Below are 16396 nucleotides of genomic sequence, written 5' to 3'. Positions count from 1 at the left end.
CAGGGAAGATAATAAGATAAGAGACTCTCAATGCAAATGAGACTTGTTTTCAGCATCACAGGCAGCTGTGTCCATTCTAACAGCCACACTATGGAAACTGTCCTCAAATGTACATCAAAATAAAAGGCTCCTTTAAAACTCTCAACAATCAGGTCTGAGTTCCTTAATTTCCTATCTTATTGCAATTTGTTTAGGTTTAACCTTTATTTTGTAACTAACAGATTAAGGTCAGAATACAAATTTGCTCTTAGAAAGGAGTTGCAGTTTAAAATTTGGTTTCTAAATTTCTGTCACCACCACATAGTCTAACTGAAACCTTCTGGCATCTCTAGATCTCTTCCACAAATACAATGCTCTTTCTGATTCTTAAACCAATTGTTAGCAATGACTACATTGTACGGTGTGCAAAATTCTATCCAGTGGCTTCTCCTTTCATTTCTCGCCCCCCCCCCCCCCCCCCCCCCCCCCACTCCCAGTCAACATTCATTTATTATTTTTCCTTTTCTTCTTCTTCTAAGCTTCTTCTTATTTCCACCCAAATGGAGGATGAAACATTCCACACTCTAAACTGTAAACAGCCAAATTTGTTTCCTCTGATGACAGCATCTCCCTGAGTAGTACCTGACCAAAATAAAAAAAGGGGGAACTATTTTACTTCCAGAATGTTTTACCCAGCAGAATATCACCACCAAACACACAGAAAAGCTATATCTTTATGTTGTCCATAGTACTAACATAGAAAACCCATATTGGATAATGTTACAAGCTCAGATCAGTCAATCATCCTGTCTGTTATCCCTGAAAATATTTGAATGGCTGTTGCCTCTTTACAGAAGCTATGTACTCATTTGGCTTCTCCACAGACTGCAGATACTCCTCGAATGAGGTTGCACCTGGAGGACAACTACCTGTTTTACTGAAGCAAGCAAACTACACTACCATGAGTATTTCATGGTGCATGAGAGGATGTTTGATTATTGTAAAAACAATTTAAAGACTATTGGCACAGCCATCAAATACCGGAGAATTGGCAGAACTTTTTGAAAACTCTGAAGAAAACATGCAAAATCATCAGACAAATTAAACACATGCACCATCACAAACGATTAGAGGAAACTGATAATGATTTTAAAAGAAACAACACGAGAAACTCTTATAGGACATTTAGGGAAGAACTAGCAACCTTCATGCCATCCTCTCTTTGTTTATGGCACCCTGACGGAACACTTGAAACGAACACAAAGGCAGACTGTGAAATCCTGAAACAGCATTTCGAGGAGTTACACAACTGTGAACCACCAGCAGACAAACTTGACTTTCATGTTGCGACCCCAAACCAGGATTCAGCTCCACCTACGCATGAAGAGATATGAAACATTTTATCACATCTCAAAAACAACAAAGCACCGGGGGAAGATGGTGTAATTGCCGACATGCTCAAGATTGAAGGTGAACTCTTGACTGACAGACTGAAAACTATCATTGCAAATATATGGGAAAGTGGAGTCATACCAGAAGATTGGAAAACTGTTTTGATTCACTCTCTACACAAAAAGGGCAACAAGATTGATCCCAACGACTACCGAGTCATTTCACTCCTACCAGTTGCTTACAAAGTGCTCTCACATGTTCTTCTCACCAAATTAGAACAATGGACAGAATATACGATCGGTATCTGTTGAAGTCTGCTCAATTACTGAAGTAGTTTAGTTATCTACATCATATTATCTGCCAACATCGATCCTGCGCAGAACAGATCTGGAACCTGAAGATGATACTGCAACGCTGTCAGTCGAACAGCACAGTAGTCAGCTTCGTAGATTTCAAGAAAGCATACGACTCAATTCATCGCACCAGTCTGTTCAATACACTTCGTGAATATGGTGTAAATAACAAAACTACTTCATTAATTGAGCAGACTTCAACAGACACAACCTCAAAGTAAAATTCATGGAAGAAGTTTCTGAACCTTTTCAAATTAGGGTAGGAGTGAGACAGGGTGATGGGTTGTCCCCACTCCTCTTTAATCTGATACTGGACAAGATTATCAAGACATGGGAAAAAGAAATACCTGGAATAAATATGGGAACAAAGAACAAACAAATCAACATAAAACGCCTTAATTTTGCTGATGACCTAGCAATAGCTACACCATCGTGAAACTTCATGAGGTTGCCATCAAAACTGGTCTCCAAATTTCTTACGAGAAAACGTAATTCATGGACTCCACTAGCTCAAACCTGAAACCACTCGGCACAAAATATGGTCACATCAAACAAGTTGAGAACTTCAAGTACTTGGGTGAAACGATCAGCAACACTGGCAATGAAAAGTAGCTCACAAAACACAAGCTTAAAAATTGCATAAAGCTTATACAATGACCTGGAACAAATACAATAAGAAATTGCTATCCACCCAAGCCAAACTTCACCACTATCATACAGTCATTCTTCCAGAGGTGCTCTATGCAACTGAAACATAATCATTAACCATCAACATCAAGGACATTAAGAAAATGGAAAGGCAAATACTCAGGAAAATATTTGGACCCAAGATTCAAGGTGGTACCTCAATGTTCAAAAGCTCTGAAGAACTGTACTCAAGGACTGAATGTTTCACGTCAGTTGCATGGAAAAGATGATTGAAATTCTACAGACATTTAGCAAGAATGGACACCTCTAGAATTACCAAGAAAATCTTCTTTATCATCAAAGGAACTCGCCAAACCAGGGCACGCTGGCTAACAGAAACCCAAAATGACCCCACAGAACTCAGTATTGACCCACTAGAAACCACATGGACTGCATACAGACAGAAAACCAACTCTCATAAGTTCAAAACGAAAAACCTGAAGGAAAAGAATCTGAAATTGAAAAACGCACGGATACAAGAAAGAATACAGGCCCATAGTGAAAGGATGACGACGTTTTGGAAAGAAGAGAAGAATAAGAAAGCTAAGAAGACCAGTGCTAACTAATGGTTCCACATGTTCCTTAGACTGTGAAATGAATAAATAATAAAAATAATAAATATAATAAAAAGACTATACAGTACTTGATGGTGAAACAAAATACATGAAACATCATGTGCATAAACACCATGCAAATGAAGATCAACTTTCATTGTAGCTCCATCCGAAAGAAATATTTTTGAGATAACTTATTATGGATTCACTTTTGATCAACATTGTGTGTGGGTCAATGTTATCACTGCTGTGACTTGGTACACGTGAGGCATCAAGTTGGAGCCCGAATGACTACATCAAGACTGAAGATGCCCCCCTCTCCCCCTTTCCTGCTCCTCTCCATCCAGTGTGTGGGGGAAGACGACAACTTGACACAGCCAAGTTGACACAGAACCTGTCACAAAAGACCAGAAGACGACAGGAGTGACACTCAACGAAATATTCCATCTTTACAATGAGCTCACCCAACTGAAAAGAAGAAGATTTCCTCTGCTGATAGCTAAGGTTTTCTGGGATGAAAAAGGGATTATTCTTATTTTGTTGAGAATAAAATCCTAATTGTCAGTTACTTATGCCAGTCATCTTGAAAAAAGAGAACTGTCACTTATCATGACAATCCCCATGCTCACAAAGGTGCTTTAGCAATGGGACAACAGAAGAATTTGACGTAAGAATTGTTGGAACCTCCACATGTGCACCAAATTCGGCATCCCCTTTACCATCTACATTCGAGCAAATTTGTGGCCAAGATATATTTCAAGTCCAATGGAATGTTTATAACAGTCACACTATCCAGAATCACACCTCTGGGTTAGATTCTAATCACTGGAAAGAGGGTATAAAGGGCATGTATCTAGAAATGTACTATGTCAAAAACTAAATGCATCACTGAGATAAGAAAGATGTTAAGTGAAGAAATTTTCTACCTTTTCTCTTTCACATAATGCTGGTTCCCTCATACACACTAATGAACCAAAACTTTAAGACCACCTGCTTAATAGCATACTGATCCACATTTTGAACACAATACACAAGTGATTCTTCACAGAATGGTTTTGACAAGTCCTTGCTAGATTTCCAAAGGTATGTGGCACCAGATGTCTACAACCAGGTTACACAATTTCCTTAAATTACGGGACGATGGTTTGTGAGTGTGGAGTTGCTGCCCGATAGCATCTCAGATGTGTTCCATCATGTGTAGCTTAGTTGAATTTGGTGCCCAAGGCATCAACATGAGTTCACTATCATGCTCCTCAAACCATTGCAACACATTTATGGCTTTGTGACACAGCAAAGCCTGCCTTTGTCATCGAGGAAGACATCAAGCATGCAGAGATAGAGGTGACTCGTAATAACAACACTGGCCAATAGTGAAAATGTAACTGGGATGAAATAAATATTTGTTAACTATGCTGACCATGCTGATAATGAAAATGACAATAAAAACTTGAATTAGCTCTTGTTCCTAATTTAAAGAGGAGTGCTATTAATTACAATTATATTTTATTAGCATTCACGGTCAATCCCTTCCCATACAGGTTTCAAAATCCAGCTGATGGTAGACAGAGTGATGAAGTTTCTGGCAATAATAGCTATGTGTATTTTGTTGCTATTTTCAGCCTGGGTCCTTAGCAACAAGGGGAAGGGGAAGAGGACGAAGAAGAGAAAGGGAGGAGTGGAGCATGTTTCTTTTAAGCATAGTTTCAGTCTGTTACAAGCTGTGTTGTGTTTCCGCGCTGCAATAAGAATATGTTACTGAAGTGTAATCATTGCATGTGGTTACTGTAATTCATGTGATTGAATTTGCCTCACGAATGGGTAAGTAGGTCTGACAATTTCTGGTATATTTGTGGACAGACCACACTGCAATCACAAAGGAGGCCACCAATGCTATGTAAGAGGAAGGTGTACAGACTGTACTATTGCTATTAAATCGGGGAGCAGGACAAGCCCTGGGCTCCTCATGTATGTTGTGTTCGTGGCCAAATCATAAAAGATCTTCCACAGGTTTTGCAACACCCATCATCTGATGAGAACCATCAAACCAAGTAAATGATTGTTACTCCATTAACACATGGTATTTCCTAGAAGGAACCATCTTTCTTGACATATCCTAACATACCTCTGGGCATGAGACCACTGCCTCATGGAGACGGACTGGTCTGTTCCTGTCCCACCTGATTGTAATAGTGACGAGGGTGGTAGTGAAATTAATGCTGCACCATCACCTTTAAAACCCAGTTCTTCGATTTTGTGTGTAATGATGAATGTACAGAGATTCACAAAATAACATAATGTGACCTTAATGACGTAGAGAGAGATCTAGAACTGCTGAAAGATAAAGCTAAACTGTTTGTGTCTTACTTGGGCTACAATACAGCTACACCAAATTCTGTTGCTTCCTACGCCTCTGGGATAGCTGCACCAAAGCACTTTATTATAAAGAGACAAACTTGCCTAAGCATTGATCACTTGAACCAGCATCTCACAATCTTATGCATGAAGCATTTGTTAAAACAAAGAACATAAGTCTCCAAGTTCTTCACATAAAATTGACCTAATGAAAAACTTCATTAAGGCCATGGACAAAACTGGGGAAGCATTTATCTATTTGCACAAGAAATTTCTACGTCTTAGTGAGGTGAAAATAAAAGAGGGAATTTTTGTCGGTTCCTGGATACACATACTGTGCAAATAAGAGAATTTCAACACCATCCTGACCGGTGATGAAAAGTTAGCTTGGGATGCCTTTGTCCAAATGTCAACAAACCTTCTAGGAAATAAGAGGGCAGAAAACTGAAAGGATCTTGTAGCAAATCTTCTGCACTGCTACGATAGACTGGGGTACAACATGTCCTTGAAGTCACATTCCCTAGATTCCCACTTGGACTTCTTTCCTCACAACTGTGGTGCTGTAACCTATGAGCATGAGAACATTTCTACCAGCAAATTTCAGACATGGAAATGAGATGCCATGGAAAGTGGAGTGCATCAGTGTCAGCTGATTACTGCCGGGCGCTAATCAGGGAATCACCAACAGGCAAAGCGGTTGCGCCTTCTCTGACCTTCCTCCAAGGGATAGCACAAAAGCATAGCTTAGATAGGCAATCATGTAAAGTTATCATAACTTTGAAATAAGAGCTAAACTTATATTTTCAATAAACTTTTCGCTATCAGCATGCCTGAAAACATAAAGATTAGCTGTTTTCATGCCAGTTACGGAAAAAAGTGAAATTTTTTTGGCTAGTGTAATGTTCACATAGTCCATTACTGTCATGATATCTTTGCTTACTACCCTTAGTCCATTGCTGTCATGATGCCTTTGCTTACTACCACAAGCTCCATGGAAGCCCAGGTGAATGTTCTCTATAGCATGATGCTGCCCCCAAAAGACTGCATCTGTGGCGAGGTGCCTTTCTTTTTTTTTTAAGCAGCAGCTATTTGTCTGGATGATGGCATATCAGGACATGACCATCGACATGATGTAACAAAAATCGTGATTCAACCGATCAGGTGACTCATTTCTACTGATCAGGTCCAGGCTTGATAATTCCATGTCCATTGCAAAGGTAACTGACAATGTTGCTGGACAACATGCTAACACATATGGCTCGTCTGTGCGGAGTCCTATGTGAACAATGTGCACTGAATGGTGTGCACTTGCACTTACACTGGCTTTGTACTACGTCACTGTATTTGTCACAAATTATCACTTCTTCTGCTTTACACAGTAGCAAGCCTCTGACCACCTACTGCCAGTTTTACCATCTGACACCCACTTTCCATACATGCTCACAACAGTAGCATGCAAACAGCTAGTCAGCTTCACCATTTCTGAGATGTTTATTCCCAGGTTCCAGGTCAAAACACACTGCCCTTTGTCAAAGTCCCTTATCTTAGTGGATTTCTGCATTTGAGACCCTTACTATCACTAGAATGATTCCCCACTCACTTCTGCTTCACTTATAGACTTTCCTTAACATGTCATGTGCGATCAAAACCACCAGGTGGTATTCAGTTTTGACTCATCAATGTATATACTACCTTCTTGAGGCCACATATGCTTAGCAGCTGATGAAGTCACCTCTAGAATCTACTGTAAGAGGAAGCCGTTGTTGCAGTGTGGCCATGGCCATTTGAGAATATAATAGCCAAAAGTCACTGGCACGTGTAAATCACTGCCACTTGTTGTACAGATCTTCTGGATGTTAAGTCAGTGGTTACAAGTTGTGGTCATAGTCTATTAACAAAAAAAGGATGAAAATTCAATTGCCTGGCCACCTGCCTAAATCTGACCAGCCTCCAGTCTGCCTACAGCTCTCAATTGCGTTTTTTTTTTTTTTTTTTTTTTTTTTAATCAAACTGTTCTACCATGCTGGCTATGTCTGTTGCCTTCTCTCAGTTTTACGACATCAATTGCTGTTCTATTCTGAAATATTTAGTTGCCTGTTTATATATAGATGACAAGAATATTACAGTGCAGCTGACTGGCGCATGGTGTTTTTATCTAGGACTGCTGTAGAAACAACGAACTCAATTGTCATGTAAACTGCTTCATGATTCCCATATTTATGATTACATTTTTGCCTTATCCATAGTATTTGGAAGCTAGTGCACATTAAAAACTATTCACTGGTTAAGAAAGAAATCAACTCTGGTTTGGATATAAGCTGGCAGCCATCTGGCCATTGGTTTCCGTTATGATGGTAAAAGTTACCTACCATTCATGCTGGCCGCGGTGGTCTAGCGGTTCTGGCGCTGCAGTCTGGAACCGCGGGACTGCTACGGTCGCAGGTTCGAATCCTGCCTCGGGCTTGGGTGTGTGTGATGTCCTTAGGTTAGTTAGGTTTAACTAGTTTTAAGTTCTAGGGGACTTATGACCTAAGATGTTGAGTCCTATAGTGCTCAGAGCCATTTGAACCATTTGAACCTACCATTCATTTCATGACTGACACTAAAATTATGAAGCTCTCAGTCAATACCACAGAATTATAAACAGCAAGTGCTATTAAATAAATGTAAACAAAAATATAAGGAGTGTTCAAATGAAAAGGCACGAAACCCTGTAACAACCAAACTGGTTGAAATTTCCATGTGTGGCTTTGGGATAACAAAGCGAGACATCTAAGGCCATGAATGTAGTGTGCAGCTTGGTTGCACATTTGTCACCTCCCCCCAAAAAATTCAAAGCTGTACCCTCAGCAGGCAAGGTGATGATTACAGTATTTTTTGACATACAAGGTCCGATACTCATTGAATTCCTCGAGCATGGCAAAACCATAAATAGTGACACATACTGTGGGACACTTCGTACACCATGCAAGTCCATCAAGAGCAAATGGCCTGGGCTGCTCACGGAGGGAGTTATTACCCTCCATGATGAAGTATGTCCACATGGCTCCGAGGTCACACAAAGTGTAATGGTCAAGTTGAAGTGGGAGTATCTGCCCCACAACTGGGACATGTTGCCCTGTGACTTCCATGTCTATGGTCCACCTAAAAAAACATCTCAAAGTGAAGGGCTTCAACACGGATGACAAATTTAAGGACGCAATGGATGACTGACTTCTGTCACAGACACAGGTATTTTGGAAACATGGAATCCTTGTGAAACAGTGGGATAGTTGTGCTCAGGCCTGTGTTAATTACTTTTGAATAAAGACTTCAATTATAAACACAGTGCTGTTTCATACCTTTTCTTTTGAACACTCCTCGTATAAACATAAAAAGTTTCCTCTATCATGAAAAGTACATTCCTTCTTCCCAGGTATTAAGACACCTGGTTAAGGTAATAATGACACCAAGGTCCAAATCATGACATTGTTCAAAATTTAGAGAACACAGAAAAATCTGTAATCACACAGCTATAACTTTCCATGCTAATTTTACACGGCAAAGCATGCTGAACATCACATTTTGCAATATAAGTTAAACTATCATTTCAAAATATGAAGCAACATGTATGTGCCACATTCTATGACTGACACTGCAGTAAAAAAATATGAATCCACTATTCGATATTAAAGACGAACACTAAAACTAACTACGTACTTCCAATAAATTCCGGACATCCCATTTCTCTCTAACCATATTGTAATGAGCTTCTCCACCACGCACTCTGGTAGGTTCACTATGGACAACTATCTTCTTTATTACAAATCCCATGCCCTTGAAGCCATCATTTTCTTGGCGGTCATGCCATGTTGTGTCATTGTAAATCTTATGAACTCTATCTATCAAGCTAATCTGGAAAAAAGAATCCCTGGTTGTTATAACTGCAACAAAGAAATTTATGATTTTCTACACTAATTCCATTAAATATTTGTTTTTAAATCCAAATATAAGCTCAATATATACATCACTTTGTTGGTATCACATTAAATATTTCTATAGCAACAACATGGAAAGGCTAGATTGCTGTTCATCACATTGAGGGGGCATAAAGTTGCTGACAGGCACAACAAAAGGGGATACTAGTATTCTTTTTTGTTGTGACTATCTGAAACTCAACGCCTCCTCCATGTGGTGAGTAGCGATCTACCCTTCCCATATTGTTGGTATTCCATCATCTTTCAATACTATAAATATTCGTATAACTGCCCATGCATGCCACAGCAAAATTATTCTGTTAAATACTGCTGTTTACTGTGTAAAATCTGTAGCTTTGTGGCTTAGTGGAAAGTGTCAGACTACTAATTTTTTGACACTAATTGCTTTCACCTCTGCTTCTTTCATATATGTAATAATGCAACTTTTGTAAAATGAAGAAACTGCACAATAGTTGCTGAATTGACACTCTTTTACTGCATAAACATCCAGTTTCAGAAAAGTCATCGGTTTTTGGGATTTTTCTAGCTCCCCCCTTTTTACCCCTTTTGTTCCATGACCGCATTAGGGCACGGATGACCTCATATGGTTAAGTGGTTTTATTTGTTGGTTTGGGGAAGGAGGCCAGACAGCGTGGTCATCAGTCTCATCGGATTAGGGAAGGATTGGGAAGGAAGTCGGCTGTGCCCTTTCAGAGGAACCATCCCGGCATTTGCCTGGAGTGATTTAGGGAAATCACGGAAAACCTAAATCAGGATGGCCGGACCCGGGATTGAACTGTCGTCCTCCCGAGGTTTTATTTGTAAGTGATGTCCTGTTCTCTCTTATTTTATTTTAGAAATTTTAACTGACTTTTTTTAAAAAGCTTGAGGATCATCTTCCATTGTCTTGTAACACAATATTTTAATTATTACAGTTTACACCAGATGGAACTTTAAGTGTTTTGAAATACATCATGGATGCAATAAAAGATAGTTAATTCAGCAACTGTTGTGCAATTTCTTCATTCTACAAAATTGACTTGCACAGTTATGGCTGCCCCACAAGAAGAACTCTTAGTAAAAATGCAACATTACAGTGTGGTATGCATTTCATGTGAAACTGTAGGTCATTTTAGTCCTTTCCGCCCGAATTCACACTTTCATGGTGTGGTTGGTTGGAAAGGATAATATAATGTTGTACTGTCAACAATTATTAGTAATGTCATGTCTATACATGGTAATTTTGTGTTAAGTTTGTGCTAACATGACTGTGTGAGTTAGGTGTTTACTGCACAACTTTGGTCTTGAATGGACACTGTCATGTGCTAACTCTATCACTATTTTTCATGCATTTTCTTTTTTTTTGTGCAAAACTTTAGATGCACATTAGCTATGTTACATTTAGGTCTAACAGAATATCAGATTACTTCCCTGTTAGAAGATTCCTTCCCTGTTAGAAGATTCCTTCCCTGTTAGAAGATTCCTTCCCTGTTAGAAGATTCCTTCCCTGTTAGAAGATTCTGATCTGTGAGGCATACTTCCAGTGTTTACTGTAAATAATGTATCTTTCAGTGGCCCTTTACTGGTTTTTGTAGAGAAACTATTGGGGTGAAAACCAGACTGTGAAAATGAGAATCATGAATCATCTTAAATTTAAGATGTCTTTGACAGAGCCTCATTTGATTTATCCAGACAGAAGGAGGAGGGCAGGAGAATGTGAGTCAGTGTTAGACGATGAGCTAGGTATCTCAAAAGAGGCAAACATATACGAACCTCATCCAAAACCAGGTCTGGACAATAAGTACGATGGGTATGATCACTGGCTCATAGTGGTTGATATTTTGTCACAACAAACTTGTCAATGGCAGAACCAATACAGAGGGCATAAAATGCAGCCAGCGCCTGCCATGCAAAGGCAAGGGACTGTTTCTACCAGTCTTCACCATGAATTTTTATTACAAAAGTTAAACAACGGAAAAGTCTGGATGGGACGGCAACAATACGAAAGGCTACATGTTATTCACCGCATACAAGGAGGCATTGAGTGGCAGACAGGCACAGTGGAAAAGATTGTTAGATAAAATTCAGCTATCGGTCTAAGTTCTTCAACAGAAGCAGACAACCCCTTGGCTCATGGCTCTTATCCATGCAATAGACTGATGCTACACATGTCCCTTGCATTCACCCACTACCACCTATTGCCGTCCTGTCACAGGTGTCTCCTACCTCATCAAAGGCACAGTCACTGTGATCTACAAACTTAGTTGCAACCACTGTGCTGCATTCTACACGGGCATGGCAATTAACATGTTGTCTGTCTGTACAAATGGCCACCGTCAATGGTCAGGAGACAGCTGGACCACCCAGTTGCTGAGCAAGCTGCGCAACACAAAGTGCTTGATTTCAATGATTGCTTCACATCCTGTGCCTTCTCTACTTCTCTCTCTACCCATTTGGCCCTGCCTGCAACTCCAACCCCTCAGCACAGCCTATCAATGCTGCATCTAGCAGCTCACTGTCCTGTCCCCACCATATACCTGTAGGCTCCCATATGCAGCAATGGCACTTTTCCCCACCCAAACCTGCACTGCTCCCCACCCAGCACCTCTTCTGTACCCCAACTACTCACTCCAGCAAAGATTGTTGCTCATTTCAGATGCATTCACAGCTGGCCTCAGTGCCTGTAGATGACAGCAATCATGTGGTTGCAAGTTGCACTTGTGTGAATGTGTATGAATTTTGTTTTCTACGACTTTCGAAGGACTTAGTCCGATAGCTGAATTTTATCTAGCAGTCTTTTTCAATATGCCTGTATGCCACTCAATGCCTCATCTATGTGGTGGGTAGCATCTATCCTTACATACCGTTTCTGTTACAAATGTTACAAATTTATGTGATTACTACATGCTTATGCCATAAAATATAAATTGTTAATTGTAAAACATTCGGCTAGCATTTCTGTAAAATAAAAGTAACATAAGAACAAGCTTTTATTCATTACTGATCTCAATAATATTAAATATGTTGCAGAAAGTTAGAGGACAACACAGCTGAAATAAAATCTGACCCTACACACTAATGTGCTAGCAATTTGTCCATTAAAGTTTCCATAAAAGAATATCTTGACTATATTTTTTGATCATCTAATATGACAAAATATTCAGAGAATTCAATGTAAAGCACATTTTTTTTTTATAAAAAAAAAGGTCTTCAGAATGGAAAGGGCAACATATGATTGAGGAAAATAATTAAAAGGTTGGAGGAAGACAAGAGTTTATCATCTCCAACTGAATCATTTCTAATGGGGTGCAAGGTGTTCAGACCTGCAGGTCAACTACAGCTTTACCCTACATAATGTCTACAGATAACAGTGTATATCTTATTAATGGCCCCAGAATGTGTTCTTTACTGAAATGGCACAAATAAAGTTCAATTCTGGCATCTCATAATAATGAAGGGGATTAGATAATGTTAATACAGTTCTTCTGTATCATCTAACAAATATTTCTTAAACATAATTCACTCCTACAATATGTATTTCTATGACTATATTAGTCTGTAAAAACAAACCAAATAATTTATTGTAGTCTTTGTATTACTGCCTCCCATTTCCTGATAAAAACGGTAATCTGCAACTAGAAGCAATGGACATCTTGTCTTTGTGGGTGTGTATTCGTATTGCTCAGCCTGGCGTTTGTATCTGACTATTACTTCTTCTTGCTCCTCATCTTCTTCATAATCATCGTCATCATGGCTATGTCCTGAAAGGAAAAAAAAAAGAAAAAACTTTCTTTATGAAGATAATGAAGACATATTTAACTGAAGTAGGGAAAAAAATTTGCTCAAGATTTACAGTCAGTGAGTATTCCGTCAAATATACATTGAGCTTGTCAATGACATACTGACAACAAGACTTTCATATTAATTTTACCCCAGAAGTTTATGTGTACAATAATTCTATAGATTCCCAAAGAAATTAAGACAGGTGTTTAATTGCATTGCAAGCCACATAAAATTTGATTCTTTTGATCACAGTCTGAATCACAAAAAAATATTTACTTTCATGTCATAACTTTCTTCAGCTGATGAGACACGTGTGAATAAATTCTAAAATTTGATTCTTTTGATCACAGTCTGAATCACAAAAAAATATTTACTTTCATGTCATAACTTTCTTCAGCTGATGAGACACGTGTGAATAAATTCTGATAAGTGTGTAAGACCGCAGAGATTTTTCCATGGGAAGGCAGGATTCTAAAATCAACATTTTCAACACAACTAAGTTGCTGAGTTTAAAAACGTGTCGTACTAAATTTTACATGACACACAAAACTGATAGTTATCCACAAAGTATTTTTTGTGGGTAGATTAGTTTGTACCTAATACATACTCCACACTGAACATATTTTTACATTATTACTATCACTATACATTAAAATCACCTTTTTTAACTTGATGATTTAGAATTACATTCTATAAAAATGCATACATCAAGATGATACAGTGTTTTTGTTTTAAATTATATTATCACATTATTAAATCCAGCATATACCTTACTTAATAGTCAACAAGTTAGGAAATAAAGATACGAAACCTTTATAAAAGATATTTAATAATAATGTTACACTGACAATGAAAATAAAAAAATTGTGATAGAGAAAAAGCATTAGAACTGAAAATACTGTGTAAGATATCATCAAATATAACTAACCAAAAATTGCCATTGACTCATTCACATTGGAAAAAAAAAAAACTTTGAAGTTTATAGGCAACAAGTTCAACAGAAATAGAGCACAAGCTCAAATCTGGATAAGAAGTTGGCCATGGTCTTGTCAAAATTTCACATCAAATATAAAAAATATCCATTGCCAGTATTTGGCTAGCAAGAGAACAGTAGGGAAAATGACAGCTTAAAGTTCCTGATCATAAGAGTAACAAAAAGTCCAGGCAATGCACTAATTTTGATGAACTACAGAATTATGGTTGTTTAAGCCATTGCTCAAGGTAAGTTTTAGAAGAAGTGAAATATGTTAAAACACTCAAAATAAGGAAAGACCTGGAGTGAAATAACAATGTGAATAATGATAAATTGTTACTCACTACATACAAGAAGTGTTGAACAGAAGAGAGAAACATAATATAAATAATTTAGATCAAGGTATAGGAAGAACCCACCTAATGACTCGACGTGTGCCGTGGGACAATAGTGCTCGTATATTGAACACTTGTGAGGAAAACTGTTCGGGTTACTCCTTCAGTTGATGTATTCTTTATAATTGTATGTTGAATGTAATAAATGCCACATAGCTTTAAAATCCTGATATTCATTTGGAAACACCCAGTATTCACTGCACTGGAATGTCATAATAAGCAAAACCTGATTTACCAAATATTGTTAATTATGTGGTTATGTATTATGTGACTTTTATATTATTATTTATGTTGATTGTCTTGATAATGTAGTCTCACTTAATAACTACTTTAAATATAAATTAATTGTGGTGATGTAACCTATATCACAAGTACAAACATTGTAGTGAAGGAGTTACACAGAAATAGAAAATCACCAAAAACAAACACATTACCATGCCTGCTACAGCGTATGAAAGTCGTTAAGGAAAACAGCTTCCTACCATCTCAGAATGTATAAATATAGTTCTTGCGTGGTACACAAGTGAGCCTTATATCATTCTTCCTGCTAAACAGTGGAAACTTATGATGATGATGATGATGATGATGATGATGATGATGATGATGATGATGGAGGTGGGTACCGATCTTGCATTATTCTCTCCAAATTAGAAGACAAAGGCTCATTTATATTAAATTCTGGAGACTGGTGGCCAGGGGAGAGCAACAATTCGTCCTTGTGCTCACAAACCAGTTCTGGATGCTGTGACAGGGGTCCTGTCATCTTTTAACACATCACCACCATTGAGAAACAAATATTTTACGATTGGATAAATCATTGATAGTAATGAGACTTTGGAGAATAGTCAAGGTGCCCATGGAATACCGTGATATGGCAGCCCAAATCATTGCCAGCCCCCCACCACATTTGTCTTTTGGGATGGAAACTCAACCAGAAGTTGGAAACAGCATGATACAAAACATATATGATCAAGTGACTTTTTGCATTTCCAACAGTCTAGGTTTTATGACTTCGGCACCACGTTTTCCTGTCACAGACATCTGCATAACTGATGAGCGGTTGTATAATTCCAGCTCGCCGTGCAGTTCCCTACTTGTGGACTTCACTTTGTGCTGTTTGATGCTTACAAAGTTTTTGAATGTGACATTCAGTTCTGTAGTGACTTTTGCAGCTGTCCTCTTATTTTTCCATCACAAGCCTCTTCAGTGGCCTTCGGTCATGATTACTCAATACACTCGTTCTTTCATGTTGTGGTTCAATGGGTCATGTTTTTACACTTTCCATGTATGCAGTATAAATCTTCAATGTAGTGCCTCTTGAAACACAAAAAAACTTCAGCTGCATTGGTTATGAGGTACCCACTATATGAGCACTAACAATTGGCCCACTTTCAAATTCACTTAGCTCACACATAATGCATTCACAGCTGAACATGTCATAGAATGAAACAATGGAAAATCCAGGATGGAATGTAACAATATTAGAGAGGGAAAGTTGCTACTCACAACATAGTGGAGATGCTGAGTCACGATAGGCCGAAAGCTATAATTGTGTGAATCTTTTTGTTGTGCCTATCGTGACTCAGCATCTCCACTATATGGAATGAAATAACACAAATATGGCTATCACTCCCACCTGTTGGCTGTTTGCTGTACTAACTAAGGTTGGATTTGAAAGTTATTTACTGCATTACTCAGGGCAGTGATCCTCCCATAATCCCGATTTAAGAATGGCTAATTGCATGCCAACACTGCCATACATTTCCAAATAATATGGCAGATTGGATAAGGTGGGCTACAATTTGGAAGCATAATTATATGGCCTAAAGGGGAGAAACAAGAGAGAAAGAGTGATCATTTTGCACTTTGTCACAGTAGTTGAAAGGATGTCAGATGCTGTAGAACTCATGGATTGTAAATGCTATCAAGCGAGACTACAATGTTTTGGGCCAGTTCACTACACCAGATGAGG

General features: G+C 38.5%; 1 protein-coding gene across 1 annotated transcript in view; it reads right to left on the bottom strand.

Annotated features, from left to right (window-relative positions):
- Nucleotides 1-16396, bottom strand: part of LOC126187957 (ADAM 17-like protease) — a 138496-nt gene that overhangs the window by 27866 nt on the left and 94234 nt on the right. The window contains exons 6-7 of the mRNA XM_049929337.1: nt 12844-13034; nt 9017-9211 (exon numbers count right to left, since the gene is read on the bottom strand). Of these exons, the coding sequence (XP_049785294.1) occupies nt 9017-9211; nt 12844-13034 (386 nt within the window). The remainder of the gene's footprint in view (nt 1-9016; nt 9212-12843; nt 13035-16396) is intronic.

The sequence above is a fragment of the Schistocerca cancellata genome, chromosome 5 (assembly GCF_023864275.1).
Source record: "Schistocerca cancellata isolate TAMUIC-IGC-003103 chromosome 5, iqSchCanc2.1, whole genome shotgun sequence".
NCBI classification, from domain to species: Eukaryota; Metazoa; Arthropoda; class Insecta; order Orthoptera; family Acrididae; genus Schistocerca; species Schistocerca cancellata.
The sequence above is the reverse complement of the archived record's forward strand: the minus strand, read 5'-3'. Positions and strand labels throughout refer to the sequence as shown.